The 18300-nt window shown below is 39.7% G+C and overlaps 2 protein-coding genes across 3 annotated transcripts in view; both read right to left on the bottom strand.

Annotated features, from left to right (window-relative positions):
• Positions 1 to 14803, bottom strand: part of LOC105226678 (kinesin-like protein unc-104) — a 98335-nt gene extending 83532 nt beyond the window's left edge. For both annotated transcript variants that reach the window (XM_049452818.1, XM_049452824.1), the window contains exon 1: positions 14149 to 14803. The gene's annotated coding sequence lies outside the window, so the exon portion shown is untranslated. The remainder of the gene's footprint in view (positions 1 to 14148) is intronic.
• A 418-nt stretch (positions 14804 to 15221) lies between these two features.
• Positions 15222 to 16513, bottom strand: LOC105226677 (superoxide dismutase [Mn], mitochondrial). The gene is made up of 4 exons (XM_011205679.4): positions 16427 to 16513; positions 16300 to 16364; positions 15681 to 16144; positions 15222 to 15617 (listed from the first exon to the last, which is right to left on the bottom strand). Exons 2-4 carry the CDS (start codon positions 16335 to 16337, stop codon positions 15469 to 15471), a joined length of 651 nt encoding a protein of 216 aa, XP_011203981.1. The 5' UTR covers positions 16338 to 16364; positions 16427 to 16513; the 3' UTR covers positions 15222 to 15468.
• Positions 16514 to 18300: the final 1787 nt, after the last annotated feature.

Raw genomic sequence — 18300 nt, 5'->3', positions numbered from 1 at the left:
TGCGCTGAAATCGCAACAGGAAGGAGTCAGGGGTAAGACTCTTTGATTTGGATGGGCTTAACGAAGTTTAGTGATAACAGGAAAGGCCATAATAGTCAATCACAAATATTTGGGTATGAGAAAGGTCCGTGCAAAGTGCCGCGCGACATCACTTTTTACCAAAACCAACGACAAGTTGATGATTCGGAGCAGTGTTTGAAGACGTTCAAGCGTAATAAACCCGAGTTTTTGTGTTGATATGTGACAATGGATATAAAATGACTTCAGAGTTTCAAGCCGATCATCCGAGTGGACGGCACACGGGAAACTCTCGTAAAAGCGTGGAAAAACGAAGCAGTCGGCTGGCGAGGTTATGGCATCTGTGTTTTTTAGCATGCGGATGGAATCATTTTCATTGACTACCTTGAAAAAGGCAGGACCATCAACAGCGACTATGACATAGCCCATTCTCACGACAGTCGGGTCTACGTAACCGGAACGAATCTGGATTTTTTATACGGTCAATGGCTAAACTGGTCCCCAACGACTCTTTCTTATTCTCAGATCACAAAAGAATACTGGGAGGCAAGCAATTTTCGTCGAATGAGGAGGTGAACGCCGAAACTGAGATCTATTTTGAAGCAAAGAACAAATTGTATTACAAAAATAGTATCGAAAAGTTGGAAGGTCGCTGTAATCAGTGTACGCGCCTTGTAGAGACCTGTTATAAATCTATATGAGAACTTTACCGAGCTATCACTTAACTAACTTAATTTCAGTTTCAGGAATCAAAATATACTAATACTTTAAAGTTTCTACTTCAACTTTCGGGTAGCCTAACATTGATTTTTAATCGTTCAAAACGCATTGAAATGTCACATACCCTGAACTATTAGGTGCTCTCTTGTTTAAGTACTTTACTTCTCCTTAGCACCACCAGAAAATGAACGATGCGAAGTACTCTCAGTTGCTAAAAGCTCTCAACATAAGGAATCAATTGAAATTAATGCAAATTGTTGCATACTTCTAGGGTTCGAATAAATATTGACGCGCTCCTTCATAAACAAAGCATTTGCTCAATTTCCAAAGTAAAAAAAAACCAACAACAAATACCAGTCAGGCAGCCAAATCCCACTGATTACAACGTTGATTAATGGTTTATATCACACTGCGCCACGAATGGACCAGCAACATGGCTGCTGCAGCGCCCGGAAATATGTGACAAGCAAATCATAACAACAACAGTGGATAAAAAGTAAAGGACTGACCTCAAAAAGCGGCCAGCAGCTGGCGGCGGCTGCTTGTTCCACTTTGCGACGACAAAAGTTGCTCAAATTAAATATAAAAATATGAAAAATTGCAAGAAAACAAACGCGAAATTAATAAAGAAAGAAAACACACAGAGAGGTGGGAGAGCGAAGGAAAGGTGCAAAATGGGGCAGAAAATAAATTACAACAAAAACAAATATGCATGCATACAAAAAGGACACACTCACTTTGTTTACGCCAAGCAGCAGTGTGGCAACCTCATTCTGCAAGCTGCCCACAGGCGCGAATGAAGTCGTTACGACAGCGTCAGCAATAACAATAACAACAACAATGAGAGCAACAACTGGCGCTGCTCACATTGCTGCTAATAGCAGTGCAGTATGCTATTTTTTGTTGTTGTAGTTATTGTTGTTGCAATCTTTGTTGTTGTTGTTGTTATGTAGCCGCCTCTGTCCATGTTCCACATACAAATGTGGGTGCTTGTGGTGCACAAAATGGAAAAAAGATGCAAAATGCTGCAATGACAAGCGCATTTGACGTCACACAAGACACGGCACACACTCACACACATATATACACACTCACAAACAAATATACATACACTTGCAGTGTTTTCTGTGCTACACACCCACACCCATACGCGTGTAAATAAAGCCGACAAGAGCCGTGACAGCCACTTCAGCCCGAGGGTTGCAAGCGCTGAGCACCGCACAACGAGGGTGGGGGCGCGTACTGCATGGATTATGAGGGCGCAATATTATAAAAAAAATATATGAGAACCCAAAAAGATCGAAAGTTATTGCTTGCTAAAGAAGACATGGCATATAAATTAAGATAAATTGGCGACAAAGTTAAATATTTGCAAAAGCCACGCATGCAGACGTCGAAGCCTCGGCACTAGCAACCTTCTGTGCGCACCTAAGGTGACCCACTAGTCAAGCGTAGCAGACGCAGCAAACAAAAGGGTGCAAGGAAACGTTGAGGCAGACAGATGAAGGACATTTTTTTTTTTTGTTTGTTTGGCGAAAGTCAACAATTCGTAGAATTGCCGTATCAATTACTTTGAGTAACCAAGCTGAGTACACAGCAACAAGGCGAATTGAAGGGATTTTGAATTATAGAAATTAACTCAAATTGGTAATAAGCAGACGAAAATGTTGGAAAAAATAATAATATCAATAGTTAAAGAGAAAAGTTAAAGTAACATTTGTGAGACTTCTTTTTCAAGAGTAAATCGGCTTAGATGTCGGAAATAGAAGCATACCTCTAGGCGATGCTCACTTGCGAGTTTATTAATCTCGTGAATAATCATACTTGTATATTGATTTTTGGTAAGCAAAATGCATAATTTTTGAACAACAGAGAGATGCAGATAGAAGAAAAGCTCAAACACCTAACTAACTAGGGTATAGATATTCATGCTTCGCAAACACCAGAACAATTCATCCGTCCTTGCAGCACATGGAGAAAAAGACAAAGAAATGTTATTGGCAACATACAAGGCAATCGGCCGGCCTGTCCTTAACTGCGCCGCTACAATATGGTCGCCTGGATGAAGTAAAACGGAAACGAGGAAGCTGCAAACTCATCAGACACTGCACTTCGGACTACGACATGATGCCTTTTGCATAGGAAGCATATGAACTCCTTTCCAGGCAGTTTATGCCGGGGTGCATTCACAGAAATCATACTTGCAGTCATCTGTTTGATGCGGAACCGCTTCCTCGAAGCATCAAGAGCCCCATCAGCAACTACGTCGACGACATAAAAGAACACGCCGTCCAGACTACGGACGCTACCAATTTCAGACATGAACTGACCGCCATTCACAGTAGAGCCATTAACAGCTTCACGGACTCCCTCTCAGTGAATGGCGTACTTGAAGTCAAACCACCACTCATTGCAGTCGAAGAGCTCGAGTTACCACGAAAAACGAGAGTGACCAATTAATGACACTACTCGGTACACTTATCGATTATTAACAAAATATCTGTGGAAGTTATTGAAGACCACTTCCATCAAATATATTTTAAAAAGTTTTGGATTAGATTAGTTAAATAAACAATTAGAGTCGTGAGGACACGAATAAACCCACTTGGACAGCTATAGACGCTGCTGTAATGCCTAAAACTCTTAGGTATGGATCAAATAAATCGTTGTATATCGACAAGACGTCTAGAGCTTGCCACAAATTTATTGAGAATATCAACTTCAGCCAATTCGCTGGATTCGTAAAAGGTATGACAACCGAGATGGGTCAACCTTAGTCTGGCGACAGCAAAGCAGTGAAGAAGCTGATGTTTCCACCTTCAATGAGGAAAAATTGCAAGTTTGGAAAGGTATGGCCTTCGAAATGGCACAGTGTACAGTGAAGACCCCTATCATTGTGGCGATGTGAGCCTCTTAAAGAGCTAGCAGTTCAATGAACCTTTTACTGTCCACTCTGAGCCACAAGGCAACCCCATAATTGCTGGTTGCTGAGCTCGGGAGAGGCTCATAAATCCAGCGCACGAATCAACAAAAAAAAGGAACCTCTGCTCGTTCCCATTCTAATAGAATTTGAGCCAGAATGTCCTATCTTGCAATCCCATCGGCTTAACAATTTCTAAACTAGTTTAATATGGAAGTAGGTTGATGCTGCAGCTAGTGAAATCATGCATACCATGACTAGCTTTGCTCTTATTGTCAGCAAGTTCAGTACTGTATAGCAGCTCCGCTATTGAAGTGGACCCGCGCTTCTTAGAAATGCATCTTTTGCTGCCTTGATGACTGCCACTTATCCTTGAAAGAAATTACCATGGTCTGACTCTCGGAGAGATATGTGCAAGGGAAGTAGCCGCTAAGAGTAGACTCCGTCGTGCAGTGATTCAAGTTATCAGCGTTCTAGTCAATGTGAGAGAAGATTTCGGAATATGCCTCTCTGGAACCCTAATATATTCAGTTTCCCGGAGTCTGATGGCAGGCACGGGTATGTCCACGGGTTTTATATGTAGAGTAGCAGTAAGTGACATTGCTGATGTTATAAGTACAGCCGGTTTCGTAAAAGCACAACTTTTGATGCTCGACCCCACCACTTTCCAATAGCTCCTTTCAACAATTTAAGACATTGGACTTCGATGATAGCTTCCAATAAAGGATGAGGTCTACGTACTTCTACTTTTCGACAGAGTGAAGTCGAAAGCCCGCCATTAATGGAAGGGTTACATCTGGGATTTTATACTCCAGGTATATACATAAAACGAGTTCAGTTTTAGGCCGCTTCTTACCGTCAAGCTTGCTACCACATTGAGGTACCCTTGTATTGATTCATTCGTAAACGGTATCCCGGAATTTTCCCACCCAGGGCTTTAAGGATCGCTTCCGGCTGCCTCCACCTCATATTATTTATGCATGAGCGCTCCCTCCAGCGTGTGGAACATTGTCCACCGAACTGGCATGTTGAACCTCCAATATTATATAGTATCTCCCGATATACTGCCCCTGATGTGGAGATCCATAAGCGTCTCCATCGTCTTCAATAAAAGAGAAAAGAAGTCAAAAAGCTTGAAATCCTTGGAATTTACCGTCCACTAAAGTTACGCTGGTAAGATGCCAACAAGTCCCAGGAACTTGAATTGTTTCAACGAATTTAATGCATTAAACTGAGTTGGCACTTTTGAAAAAATGGTGGCTACAATTCCGATTAACTTAAAGCTCAATAATCGCCAAAGCTCGACACTTAGCTATAAAGCAATAAATCGAATAAACATATGTCTCTTCCCTCACATTTCTGGTTTCTTTTTATTGCACATTCATCATGCCAGCAATTCTCATTAAAGAAATCCCCGAAGACTCACAGTGAGACAGCACACACTTGTTTGTATTTACATAGTCGCATGTGTATAGCAACAAAAACGTCGCAATGTGGCAATAAAACAATTCATCTTCGACTTTGATTGGCAGCGCCAACCCCTTAAAGGCGTAGGTCTTCGCAATTGTCCGCTACGCACGTGCCGGCGCATGTCACATGTGTGTATGTATGTATGTAAGGGTGCAATTTATATAGTTAAACTAATACCGAGACACATCCATTCATTCCCATATCAACTTTGCACTTTGCACTTATCGAGGTAACCACTTGCGAAACAAGCTTCACTTCCGTTATAAGTTTTCACGTAACCCCCCTGAAATGCAACCCAGTGTGCGGCTATTTAGTTTCCGCCTTCAGCAAACGAAAACTATTATTTTACTAAATACAAAACTGCGTAACTTCACCGAGCGCCCCTTACACCGCTTCGCCGCCTGCACTTTATTGAACGCCTCCTCCTTTTCGTTGCAATTTCCAGCTGCTTTTGACAGCTTATTACATTTTGTGTCGCCTCATAATCTCCTTTTAATACTTGCTCATATCTACGTAGTTGGATTCCGGCTGCTCGTAACAATGTCAAGCTCAGTGAGATTCGATTAAAAGTGTAAGGGAAGGATATAACAGGATTTGCGAACAGTTTCGCTTAGAGCTTTTCTCCCATATGCTCACAAAAGGGAAATTTCAATGCCAGCAAACTACTGACTTGTTGTGGAATATTATGTAGTTTTTATTATGATTGTGGTTTAGTTGGAGTATGTTGGGATTATGAGGATCTCCGATGTGGCGAAAATAGTTCCATGCCATGTTATTTGTTGGAAGTGGCATTCGCTTGACTACCGAACCAGCACAAGAAATACGCAAGTCCTTAAGAATGGACAATGGAATTTTCAAAAGAGCTAACCGATGGATCAGTGTGAGATGGAATTCCTTAGTGGCATACAGGATCGCCAAGATCATGTGAAAAGAAACGGAAGGCTGACAAGCACATGGTCTCGAAAAGACTGTTCTTGGGCTAGCTCAATACGTCTATCCGCTGTAATGCCCAGTACTCCTAGGTATGGATCAAAATAACCATCTCATATCGACAAAACGTCTAGAGCCTGCCACTAATTCATTGAGTCGACTAATATGAACTTCAGCCAATTCGCTGTGTTTGTAAAGGCTTAGCAACCGAGTTGCTTCAACCTTAGTCTGGCGACAACAGGACAGTGATTTAGAATAGATAATGAAATTTCCAAAAGCGCTAAGAGACGGATCAGGGTAAGATCGAAAACCTTAACGGCATATAGGATCGTCAAGCTTATGTGAAAGGAAGTGGAAGGAAAACACGTAAGCTTTCTACTCGCATGACTTGACCTCGAAAAGACTGCAGGACGTTTCTTGGGCCATTGACAGGTCACAACTGACTGGCATCACATGTGAGCTGTTCGGGTATTCTTTACGATGGCACATGTAAAAAGTGCATTGAATTAGGCATTAGAGAGACGCTGCTTATATCTGGTTTTATCTATAACTCAACTTATGGAAGATATCTAGGAGCTTTACAGTTCAAGGGTCTAAAGGAAGTGTCACAAATAGATACCTTCGCAAGCTTTGGAGTTCAAAAGACTGTAGAAAGTGTCAGAATTCGAGCTCAACTTTCTACTAAACTTTTTTAAAAGTGTTGACGTCCTGCACGACGTAAAGCTCGCATAAATAACAAGCCTCTATCTCGCGTTATAACGCACGTGTAGGTCTTTGTATAGCGAGAAAGCCAGCCAATTTCTGTCAGGAAATGTGCTGGTGTTCTGAAACATGGGAGCTGGATCTCTAAGGTTCGTTACTTCAAACAGCTCTTGAAGTAGCTGAATGGTCTGGTCTCTTAGGTGAATAGTGTCCCCAGCTACCCCGAACGGACCAAGCATAAGTCTGTCAGTTCAAGTCTGCCTTTTTTTTATTACTTTTGCTTATTATATATCAAATTTCTGTCAAGTCAATTCGAAACACTATTTAATGATGCCATATCAAAATATTTCACTGGAAAAAAATTATTAAATATTGTAATTTTTTCATTTCTCCGACCACCCCTAATCCCTTAAGTATAACAAAATTAATTAATAATAATAAATTCATAATTAATTATAGTAAAAATTGTGTGAAAGTTTGAAGGTGATTTTGTTGACTGCTAGTTGAAGGTGTGATACGTGAACCAGGACAAGAAATAAAGACAAAATAAAAGTCTCACGGCTAAGGTTAAGTGTCAGCGTAAGCTCAATGTCAGCACTTCTCTGCTGTGTAGTACATAAAATTTACATATACAAGCATACTCATACTATACAACTACTTATAGGCATTATATGCTCATATTTACATCTTTATATATCACAACAACAATACTAAATGTAACAGATATATTTAGTTGGAAAAGTAGTAGCAAGCCAAGTTGCAGCAATATACAGCTTTAATGTGGCAAGCAACTTAATTAAAGCAGCAACTGAAGGAATAAAAGCAGCCAAGCAATCTCGCGCATTAACTATATAAAGGGTGTACCAAATTAACGCAAGATTGTAATTAAATATAGGGCAACCCAAAAATATTGAAAAAATATGAAAAGCATTTCAAAAATAATGAAAACTTGGCGGCCGCAGTTCGAAATTCGAATATCAAATATGGCCTCAACGTCTGCTTAACGCTTTCCTTTCATGGGCAATACGGGGGGTGGTTAATGATTAAAATGTGATTTTTGGTCAACTAATCGGTCACAAGCATCGATCGAATGCTAGATTCTGAGCAATTTTTGGTCGTCAGTAAATTTGTGCGGAACAAACCGAGCACACACCTTTCGTAAGCCCAAATGTTCGGCCAAAATGCGATAAATCGACGTGTTGGAGATGCTCAATTCCATTTCCATGAACTTCAATGATGATTTCGGCTGATTTTTGATAAACTCACGCACAGTTTCGAAGGAATTTCCGGGTGATCACGGATTTTGATTGGCCCACATGTTGATCGTCATTTATGTCCTCACGACCACTTTGAAAACGTTGAAATCACTCGTGCACTCTGCTACGGGCATTCATCGCCAAAAACTTGATTCATCAATTGAAACGTTTTGGTAAAAGTTTTACCAATTTTAAAACAAAATTTAATGTTGACGCTTTGTTCGAAGCTTATTTTCGCACCGATAACACAGACATACTGACACTTAAAACGTAATAACTTCACTTCCAATCGATGAAATATCATGAAATTCTCACTGGATGGATGGATGGATGAATCGATAGAGATAGCAGATTCTAACGCACCAGACAACATATAGATGGCAACACCAGGAGACGCTAGATTCAGAAAGTCCTGTTTACTTTGGAATGCACCTTATATTTTGATCAATAAAGGCGGCCATTTGATTGATATTGATAGCTATAGACAAGCATCTAAATGCATATTGTCTTGTAGAGTATACTTTCATGTTCAGCTTTAATCAGTTCGCTTTTCAGAAACAATTTACAGCTTGAATCTGTTCAAGCAATCAATCATTACTGAAAGCATAAACACGACCTTGCCTGCTCATTCAAGCACTGAAAGCTTCATTAAACTCACATTGAGTTGAGTTGAGCTGCAATCGATGTACAAGTATAGTATACACTATATAATTGGACATGCCATATGTTGCAAAACAGTAAGCAAAGACGCAATGTCAATAATGAAGAGACAGCAGACAAATAAGAATAAAAAGCGTTGGAGGCGATAGCTGAGCGCACCCGAGTCTAAAGTGGTTTTATGTCCAACATTTATCCCTCAACATCTGTAAATATGCGTGCGATTGCATAAGCATATTGGCGAAATATGTTGGTATCTATTTTTAGCTGCCGCCTACTCGAACACAAAACCACTTATTGCAGCGAAAGTGGCGAAGCGGCAACCGAGGAATGCGTCTAGTGAAAGTAAACACTGGCAGGCATGACAGCGCTGAGTGTAAGCAAAAAACGACAATGTAGCACTCAACTTATCAGGAAGAGTAAAATCGCACTTACATACGCGCGGGTATGAAAATACCTGCTTCCTGAAAATGTGCACCGAACGCTTCGTGCGGAATTTTTCCACTACAATTCCATACATACTTTGTTCCTGAAATAAAAAAGTGGTGCCACCCACAACAGAGAGTATTTACTGCTACTTGCGGTACGAGGCACGTTTGTGAAGTGCCTGAAATGATCAAGTCGCAACCAAAGGTCAATGTTGCTGTAGCCCCTTATCTACGCAGTTCTGTGGCATTATAGTCACAAAGAGCCGCAACTCAGCGTAAAGTGCACTCGCTTCAATTTTATCAGCTGCTGCTACCTTCTTACTATTTAGAAGTCGCAGCTGACGCAAGCTTTCTCCTTTTATTAGTGCTTAGGTAAATACCGTGACTGAGTACTCTTCCATAATCATTGCGTTGCCTTAAGCCGCTTAGTATCCTCCACTTCACACTTTTGTTTTGTTATACACTTCTCTTCGTCGTTTCTTTTCACATCATCAACATTTGATTTTAGTCGCCTTTACCTCCGCAGACGCAGTCATTTCTGCTTCTTCCAAATTACTGCAGTTTTATTTTTATTTTTTCATCAACGCAATTATTGGCGACTACCAGCCCACTGCGAGTATCTTGTCATCCAAATCAAAGCTTAGTCAGCTAACTGACCACCTACTTCAATGCTACGTCAACAAATTGTTGCTCCCAGCCTTCTTTTATTGTTGTATTGGTTTGGTTCCACTTTTGTCGCTGTGGACTGCAGTGCGTTTTTGATATTTGTTGCGATTGCCGGTCTCGCAACTAGTCGGGATTTTTTCTTTTTATTTCTTTCATTCTTTATTTTCAACCCTACATTTGTCTTAAACCGTTTATTTGCCGTTTTTTATGTGTGTTCGCTGCTTTGCTTTGTGAAAGGTCGGAAATGGAAAATTTTCGTTCTTCCGTTGTTGCCGTCGACATCGTTTTGTTGTACAAACTTTTCGCAGCGTAGGTGTTCTTTTTTCATATTTTAACGCTTTTGACATTTCCAATATTTTTACCACACATGTTCGCTCACAGCCTTGTGTAAAAATAGCTTTTCCAGCGTTTAATTAAACTTTCATTCTGCGTTGATCAAAAGCGCTAGCTGTCGGCGAAATTAATCGAAAATCGCAATAACACACAGTGTTCACGTACAATATTCGCGGAAATTTATTTCATAGTATGTCAATTAGCAGATCAAAGGAGAATTAAATTGGGTGACACTTTATTTCGTTTTATAAATTTGGTGGTAAAGGAAGGAGAAAATTAATACATACATATGTATATGTACATAGTGCTTTTATCTTGATTTTGATATATATTATTATATAACATACTCGCTCCTTATATATCAATCGCAATATTTATTTCTTAACCTAGTATATGATTCAATCACTAAGCTCATCAATCAATAAACTATCTAGTGCCAATAATTCGCCCATTCACCGACTACAGGCTGCTCCGGCCTCACACAAATTGTTGTTCAAATGCGAGTACATATGTACGAATATTTCGATTTGCAATTATCTTTCGCAATTCAACGAACAACACCAGCTGTTTAAGTGCTTAATCAGTGAAGCTGGTTAAGTGCAAAAGTAAATAGTACTGACATTTATATACATATAATACTATATATGCACGGTTTATTACTCTGATTTTTTGTTTGCTAAATATTAAAATATTGTTGACACGATACTGGATTAGTGATTGAACGAATAGGAACAAAAAAGACCTTCAGATAAGCGTGGCAATTTATAGATAAATAGATAACTAGGAAAGATAATGAGTATTGTGACACTTACGGATAGTATAAATAACATATAGCTATACCAGTTTCGATAGGAAAGTAGCGAATCGAACAAACAAGTCAAAGGAACTGGCATAGAAAGAAGAATAGCACAGATCCAGCCGAAGCAAACATTCATAAAAAATTGAAGGAAATACGGATTCTTCTTCTTAATTGGCGTAGACACCCCTTATAGCCGATGGAGGATGGAGTCATGTGTAGAAGTTCACGCAAGTGAGGAAAGTTCTCTGATCGCCATTCACTTGGGAGTGGCCAGAAAGGATTCTTTTACATGTGACTCAAGCAGCTCACGACTTCCGGTCTTTGACCAAGTATCCTCTGGGTAGCCTAAGAACATCCGTTTGAAGGCGAGCTAACGTGAGAAGGCGAAGCATCCCCTCCATAGGGTTGTGCGTTGGGTTTGAGACCCGCCACGTAAAAAAACACCCCCAGTGAATAGTCAGAACCAGCCTGGGATGAGAGACCCCCCTTTTGATGACGACCATGGCAAACGAAATAAGGAAATACGGATTATGAAGTTGAAAAAGTACGCATTTTGACAGTCTATCGGAAAATGAGACCTACCATAAAATGAGGTAGACTGCGATAGGTGGTTAAAATGCTGTAGATGTCCTACAGGATTCCATATACTTTCATTATCTAGAGCAATAATTGTTCTAAATTCAGCAGACGTGGTCGGCGTCCAAAAGTTGTTGATAAATACATCAAAAAATCTACGAAATAATTTTGAAATACCATAAAATGAAATTGTTGTTACTGGAGCGGCAGAAAACATTCCTGAAGTAATTTCGAGGAATAGTGTCGAGTTGACAATTCTTGACCAGATAGAAATCCGGGCCCGTGTCGAGGAAAATGCGGCTGATGGTAGTAGATGACACTTGAAACGTTAATGAATATTGGGATGTGTGAAAGCTAAAATTGCCAGAAAACTTTACAATAGCGCGCTTAACGTTTTTATCTTAAGAATTTGAAAAAGAAACTGCTTTGTTTATGTGTAATATACTTTTGGGTTCAGAATATGTCCGATTATTCGCCAAAAAATCATCATTTGCGGATAGTCTTGATTTTCCTCTTTCAGTCATAGAAATTGACGTCTGAAGCACATCAGGAACTCCAAAAAGCATATGGAACAGCTATCCAAGTGGAACAACGCGCCTTGGTCAGTTTCATCACTTCAAAGACGACGATTTCGATATTAACGACCGTGCGCGTGAAGGAAGGCCAAAAACCTTCGAAACGGTGAATTAAATACTTTGCTCGATGAGGATTTGTGTGAAATGCAAGAAGAGCTTGCCTCCGCATTGGGAGGCACCTGCCAAGTCATTTCAAGGCGACCACATATTATGGGAATGATTCAGAAATAAGAAACTCGGGTTCGTTACTACCTTAATACCAGAAGAGGCACGAAAAAGTGTTTATGCTGCACGACAACGTAGCCAAACCCGTTAAAACTTGCTTTAAAACGCTAAAATAGGAAGTCCTACCCTATCCGCGACATTCGCTAGATATTGAACCGTACGATTATTATTAGGTCTGGCTCATTAGCAGTTCCCCTCACAAGACGCCATCAAAAAAGGGCTTGACTATTTGATAGCATCACAAGATGCACAGTTTTATCGAAATGTTATTCGAGCTTTGTCAGAATGATGGGAGAAAGTTATGACTAGCAATGGGCAATATTTCGAATAATTCATTTGTAACCAATTTTTGGAGGATGGAGTCATGTGTAGAAGTTCACGCAAGTGAGGAAAGTTCTCTGATCGCCATTCACTTGGGAGTGGCCAGAAACGATTCTTTTACATATGACTGAAGCTGCTCGCGACTTCCGGTCTTTGACCAAGTATCCTCTGGGCAGCCTAAGAACATCCGTTTGAAGGCGAGCTAAAGTGAGAAGGCGAAACATCCCCTGCATAGCGTTGTGCGCTGGGTTTGGGACCTGCCACCTAAAAAAACACCCCCAATGAAAAAGTGTAAACAGCCTCGGATGAGAGACCCCCCTTTTGATGGCGGTTGTTAACTCGGCTATAATCGCGTAAGCGGTTTCTACGCCAATTAAGAAGAAGAACCATTTCTTTACAATAAAATTTCATTTTCATTAAAAAAAAACAGCAAGAACTTTGTTCCTAACCAATAAAACATAAGGAAAACAAGAAAACTAATAAACTCGCTATTTTGAAAGAGCCTTGAAATCACTGAAACGGACACTAAGCTTTTGGAACAACTCAAAGCGGTCTGCAAAACTGACTAAGTTTTATGGATACATACAACATAAGACTATCAGATGTTCTTGTAGTTTTTGTAGCGTCGGAAGAAAAAATTTTCAGATCTATTGCCGAATTGACAATTATTGGCTGGATAGAAATTCGGTTTCGTTCCACTTACGTAGACCAAACTGATAGTTGGACCAAAAAATCAGAGGATTTTGGTGCGAATTATGGTATAGCGGTACTATGGGATCTTATTTCTTTCGAAATGAGGAATAGCAAGCGTTATAGCACGATGCTGACCGACTTTCTTTTCCCGGAACCGGAAGCGAAAGATTTGTCGTTCCCACGGCAGTCGGGCCTACGTAACCGGAACGGACCCGGATTTTTTACACGGTCAAGGACTGTCAACTCGGCAGAATTCTGCCACTACAACAACAACATCTGCACCGGGTTATCGAAAATTTACGTAAATGGGAGCTCACAAATCATTTGCAGAACATTTCTTAGTATGTCATTCGTTCGCAAAGCAATATTAAACACCCACACAACTCATTTCAGATGGCTAAACACAAATGTTATATTCCTGCAAGTCAACAACAGCTTAATTTCAACCGGAAATAGACATAAGGATACGAAAATTTTTGTATAACATACCCACAAAATTGCAGTTTCATTTGATCGCACTTTTAAACAGTATTGAAACGATATAAAAACCGAAAAACATTATTAACACACAATTCAATACACAAACATTAAAATAAATCAAAAGTTAATCGTCCCTTTTCCTTTCACGACGGAATGAATCATGTGGATTGTGAGTTGTGGATGCTAAACAGCTGTAATACATACCAGTCCAATACATATGACAGTTTCAAAAACTATGTTTGTTTGTATGTATACAGTTTAACACAGCAATGAACCACCTTGCGGAAATTGATTTTTCACCGTTTCTTCAGACAAAATTTTCCAACAAAAACATGCTTAAATAAATACAGCACAGCAAATTTTCTAACAGCGCACTTACCGAAAAGAATTTAATTGAAAGTGTCTTCCACACGCCGAGTGACGACTTCCCGCAGTAATTAATAATTAATTAAGATTAGCACTGCACCAAAACGGCAACTGGTTTTATAAGCAAACACTTGTCAAAGAACAGTTTGTTTTACACTTTCCCAGTTTATCAAATTACTAAACACTTTTTCATTTCTTTTGCAATGTTTAATGAGATTCACTTTTATTTTTTTGCTGGAATTTGCTTTGCTTTATAATGAAAATACACTTATTTTTTCATAAAACTTTTGCTTGCGTTGCGTAGCGTGTAGCCAGAGTGGACGGGCAGGCGAGAAAACTTCGTCTGACTTGAGCGACGACAGGAAAATTCACTTATTCATCGTCCGTGGAAATCGTCCAGTCAAAAGTCTACTTGCAATTGTTTTTGTTGCTTTATTGCATGCGCCTGCGAAACACACCACAACTTTTCGCTGCCACTAGCGCGCAAGTACCAGCTCCGTTTGCGCCTCCTCGAATTTTCCAAATAGACAAATGTGCCCCTTTTCTAAAAATCTAGTTTGATTGTTTTTTTTTTTTCTTCGCACAACCAGCTGATTGGAAAATGCTGCCGATAATTTTGTAGTTTTGTTTTAGTTCTTGTGATTCATCATAAACGATTTGAGATGACAGATGCGAATGAACGAAATGGAGAATGACAAAAGTTAGAAAATGCAGAAAGAAAATTGAAAATGTGCTGCCAGAAGGTTAGTATTGAATTATATTCATATTTATTAATAAAACAAAAATAACAAACTTTGTGCTAACCTCAAAGGTGTAGTAGTTTTAATTTTATTTTACGATGCTAAAATAAATGAATTCGGATGTTTCTCACATAGGTAGGTGGCATACCCAGTAAGCACTCAAGTTATTAAAAAATATATGTTTTGAGCGCATTTTGAAAAATTAAACAAAAATCACGGTGCTATATGCATACATATATGTATCTACCATCTGAATATTTAATAAAAAATCAACATGTCTCCTTGCCCAGAACGCTTTTTCCTAGCTGAAGTTTTTGCTTTACAACTGATGACACTCTAAAAAGTATATTTGAATGTATTCTCATATTTATTTCTTCATAAGTTCTAAATGAGTTAATCTATTTTGCCGCGATCTACCATTACAAATTAAATGTGCAGAAACTACAAAAAACGCGTTTGACAGTGAATAAGTTCGGAAATATTCAAGTTTCTTCACAATTGCTTTGGGACACTTATTTTATAAATAGGTTGCCACAAAACATTTAAAGCTTAAACGACAAAACCATTGACAGGATACATATAAAGGTTTCTCTTTACTTCTTAGCAGCGGCAGCATAACGGTTGGAGATATCCTTCCAGTTAGCAATATCCCAGATGGCCTCAACATATGATGGGCGCACATTTTTGTATTGCAAATAATAGGCATGCTCCCAAACATCAATACCGAAGAGTGGCACAAGACCTTTAAAAAACAAAAGCACATATATTTAACAAACAATATAAATATATTTTGTCTCAATTATACCTGTGCTACCCTCCAATGGGTCCTGGTTGGGCAAAGCAGCCAATTGCAATTGATTAGTTTTCTTATTGTAACCTAACCAGCCCCAGCCGGAACCTTGTACGGCAACAGTTAATGTGGTCAACTCCTTCTTCATCGCTTCCAAGCTGCCGAATTGCGCTTCGATAGCACACTTCAAATCGTTGGAAGGCTGCGTCTTTTCCGGCGACAAGTTTTGCCAGAAAATCGAGTGATTGATGTGACCGCCACCATTGAAACGCAATGCAGGCGCAAGCGATATGATCTTGGTCACATCTTTCTTTTGCTGTGCCTCGGCAAGTTGCTCTTCGGCGGCGTTCAAATTGTTGACATAAGTTTGGTGATGTTTTTGATGGTGCAATTCCATAATTTCACGGCAAATGACGGGCTCCAAAGCTGCATAATCGTAGGGCAATTTGGGCAAATCATGCTTGCAGCGCACAGCTGTCCTGTGGGAGTAAAGAAAAAGTTTATTATAAACATATAAAATGTGTTGCAACTTGTGTTCAATTCTGCCGGTTTTATGTAATCAATAACTTATGCCAGACCCTTAGGGCAGCAAGAGTAGTTACGCTAGTTAGTTTTATACGCGAAATGTACTTACTTCGCAACATTCGATACGGTACGTGTTAGAGAAAACATTTTGAACTATTTGCCTGAGGACAAAAACTGCAAAGAGAATTTAATTTAATTTAATTATAAAATAAAATATTTTCGTATTTTTGCAGTACCTTTCCAGAAGTGAACTGATGATAGCTGTCAAACGAGAAGTACCGCTACGAAAATAAGCAAAACGGAATTGAGGTTGAAAGGTAACGGCATTGCCAACAGTATGACACAATTTTTCCAGTACGGATGTGGAAATAGAGGGAAAAGAACGGAACTGAAGTTGAAGCGCTTATAAGTTTTTTTGTTTTATTAAAAAGTGAATGTATAAGTTAAATTTATGTGTTCAAATGTGGTTTTAATAAAAATTAATGTGCTGTAGATGTTTGGTAACCAAACGTAAGGCCGAAAATATGTTAGTTGCTTTTTTCCGAAATATTCGTGTGCTGCTGCTGTCGGTGCTCTGAAGCGTTTGAAAGTGACACTATTTACACACACAAACACGTATGCATGATTATAAATGGTAAGTCAAATGAAATTATGATATTTTGTTTTATTAAAATTTAGGAAATATCAAAATTTAGAAAAGATTCAAATTTATGCGCTTCTTTCTTTTACGATTTATAAGAGTTGAAAGCATACGCACAGCTCAGAAATTATACTTATTAATATAGTTTTTTTAAATCTGACATAAATGTACCTAACCTCATTGCCGTAAATCAATTGTTTAAGAAAGAGGCCTTGAGACCTGAGCTAACCAAGAAAAGCGTTTAGTTAACTGGCTATAACTGCGGAGACATATTTCTAGTTAACACCAGCAACTTAAGTTTATGAGCTATATAACTGTGTTAAGAGACCGCTTGGTTAGGTAGAATACCATTTTTTCCACCCCAGAATCCGCCTTTTTTGGGTACTATTGCCACACATTCGAAGATGGCTTGGAAATTCGCAAAAGTTGTTGTTTTTGTTGTAACAGTTATCTAGTCACCGTTAGGATGACAAAGATTAGAAAAGTTGTCATCAAGGTCATCCAACGGTAGGCTAAGGAGAGGTGCTGTTTCGACAGGGTCGGACCATAGGAAGAGGGGTGTCAGATGTGCTAAGCCTCCACCATTATCTCGCTCGCAATCTTTACGTATTACTTTGAAACCTGCTTAACTCAGAAAATCTGAGCGGCTGTTTAACTTGATTTCTTGGAATGCAGCTATTAATACGAGTTGCCGGCTCATAAGTTCAACTACCTCCTCGATCTTACTCTGGCGTTCGTTGCAGTTGAATTGAAGAATTCGAGTGGGGGGCGAACTCCTGCAGCTTGGATAATGTACGACTGACTCCACTCATGTGTGGTACATAGACCGGAATATATCGGGAAATGACACTATCTAGTGCAATAATTGCATTTGACGGATGTAACGTTCCGACGTATGATGGCCTGACACATGGAACAAACTAAGCGAGAAACCAAAAGTTGCTGAGTGGTTTTCACACAAGGATTGGAGCGGAATAAAGGTAAGGGTTTGCGGGGACTGATCAGAATGCGAGTCATGCTGCCTGTTTGAGCTCCTACGGACCGTAGAGGTCCTTTGTTAATGCAGGTTGCGCAGGCACAGTAGTGCACGGTCAGCATGGGGTCATTTAACTCGTGGTTCACTGGTTCCATCCATTACATGTATTAAACCTAACCTAGCTGGAGTTTGGATGGCGTCTTTTGGCGCAGATGCAGCATAAAAATCCTCCGGGCTCGGATTGGACTCAATGCCAGCACGATTTAAGTGGTTACGGAGCAACATGCTGCAAGGCGTTGCTCCAGTGATGACAATCTTAATATAAAAGTTACCGGTCTCCGAAAGTACAGCCCTTTCCCGGATGAAATCAGCGTCAATTCCGGTAATGTAGAACAGGCTGTTGTAGGAATTGATGCGAAAAGGTAGTGCTTCTTTGTTCCAAGATGCCCAGTGATGATTCGTATCAGGAGATTGGGTTCCGCTTGACAAAAAAT

The sequence above is a fragment of the Bactrocera dorsalis genome, chromosome 3, assembly GCF_023373825.1.
Source record: "Bactrocera dorsalis isolate Fly_Bdor chromosome 3, ASM2337382v1, whole genome shotgun sequence".
Taxonomy (NCBI): domain Eukaryota; kingdom Metazoa; phylum Arthropoda; class Insecta; order Diptera; family Tephritidae; genus Bactrocera; species Bactrocera dorsalis.
Note: the sequence above shows the minus strand (reverse complement) of the source record. Positions and strands in the feature narration are given on the sequence as shown.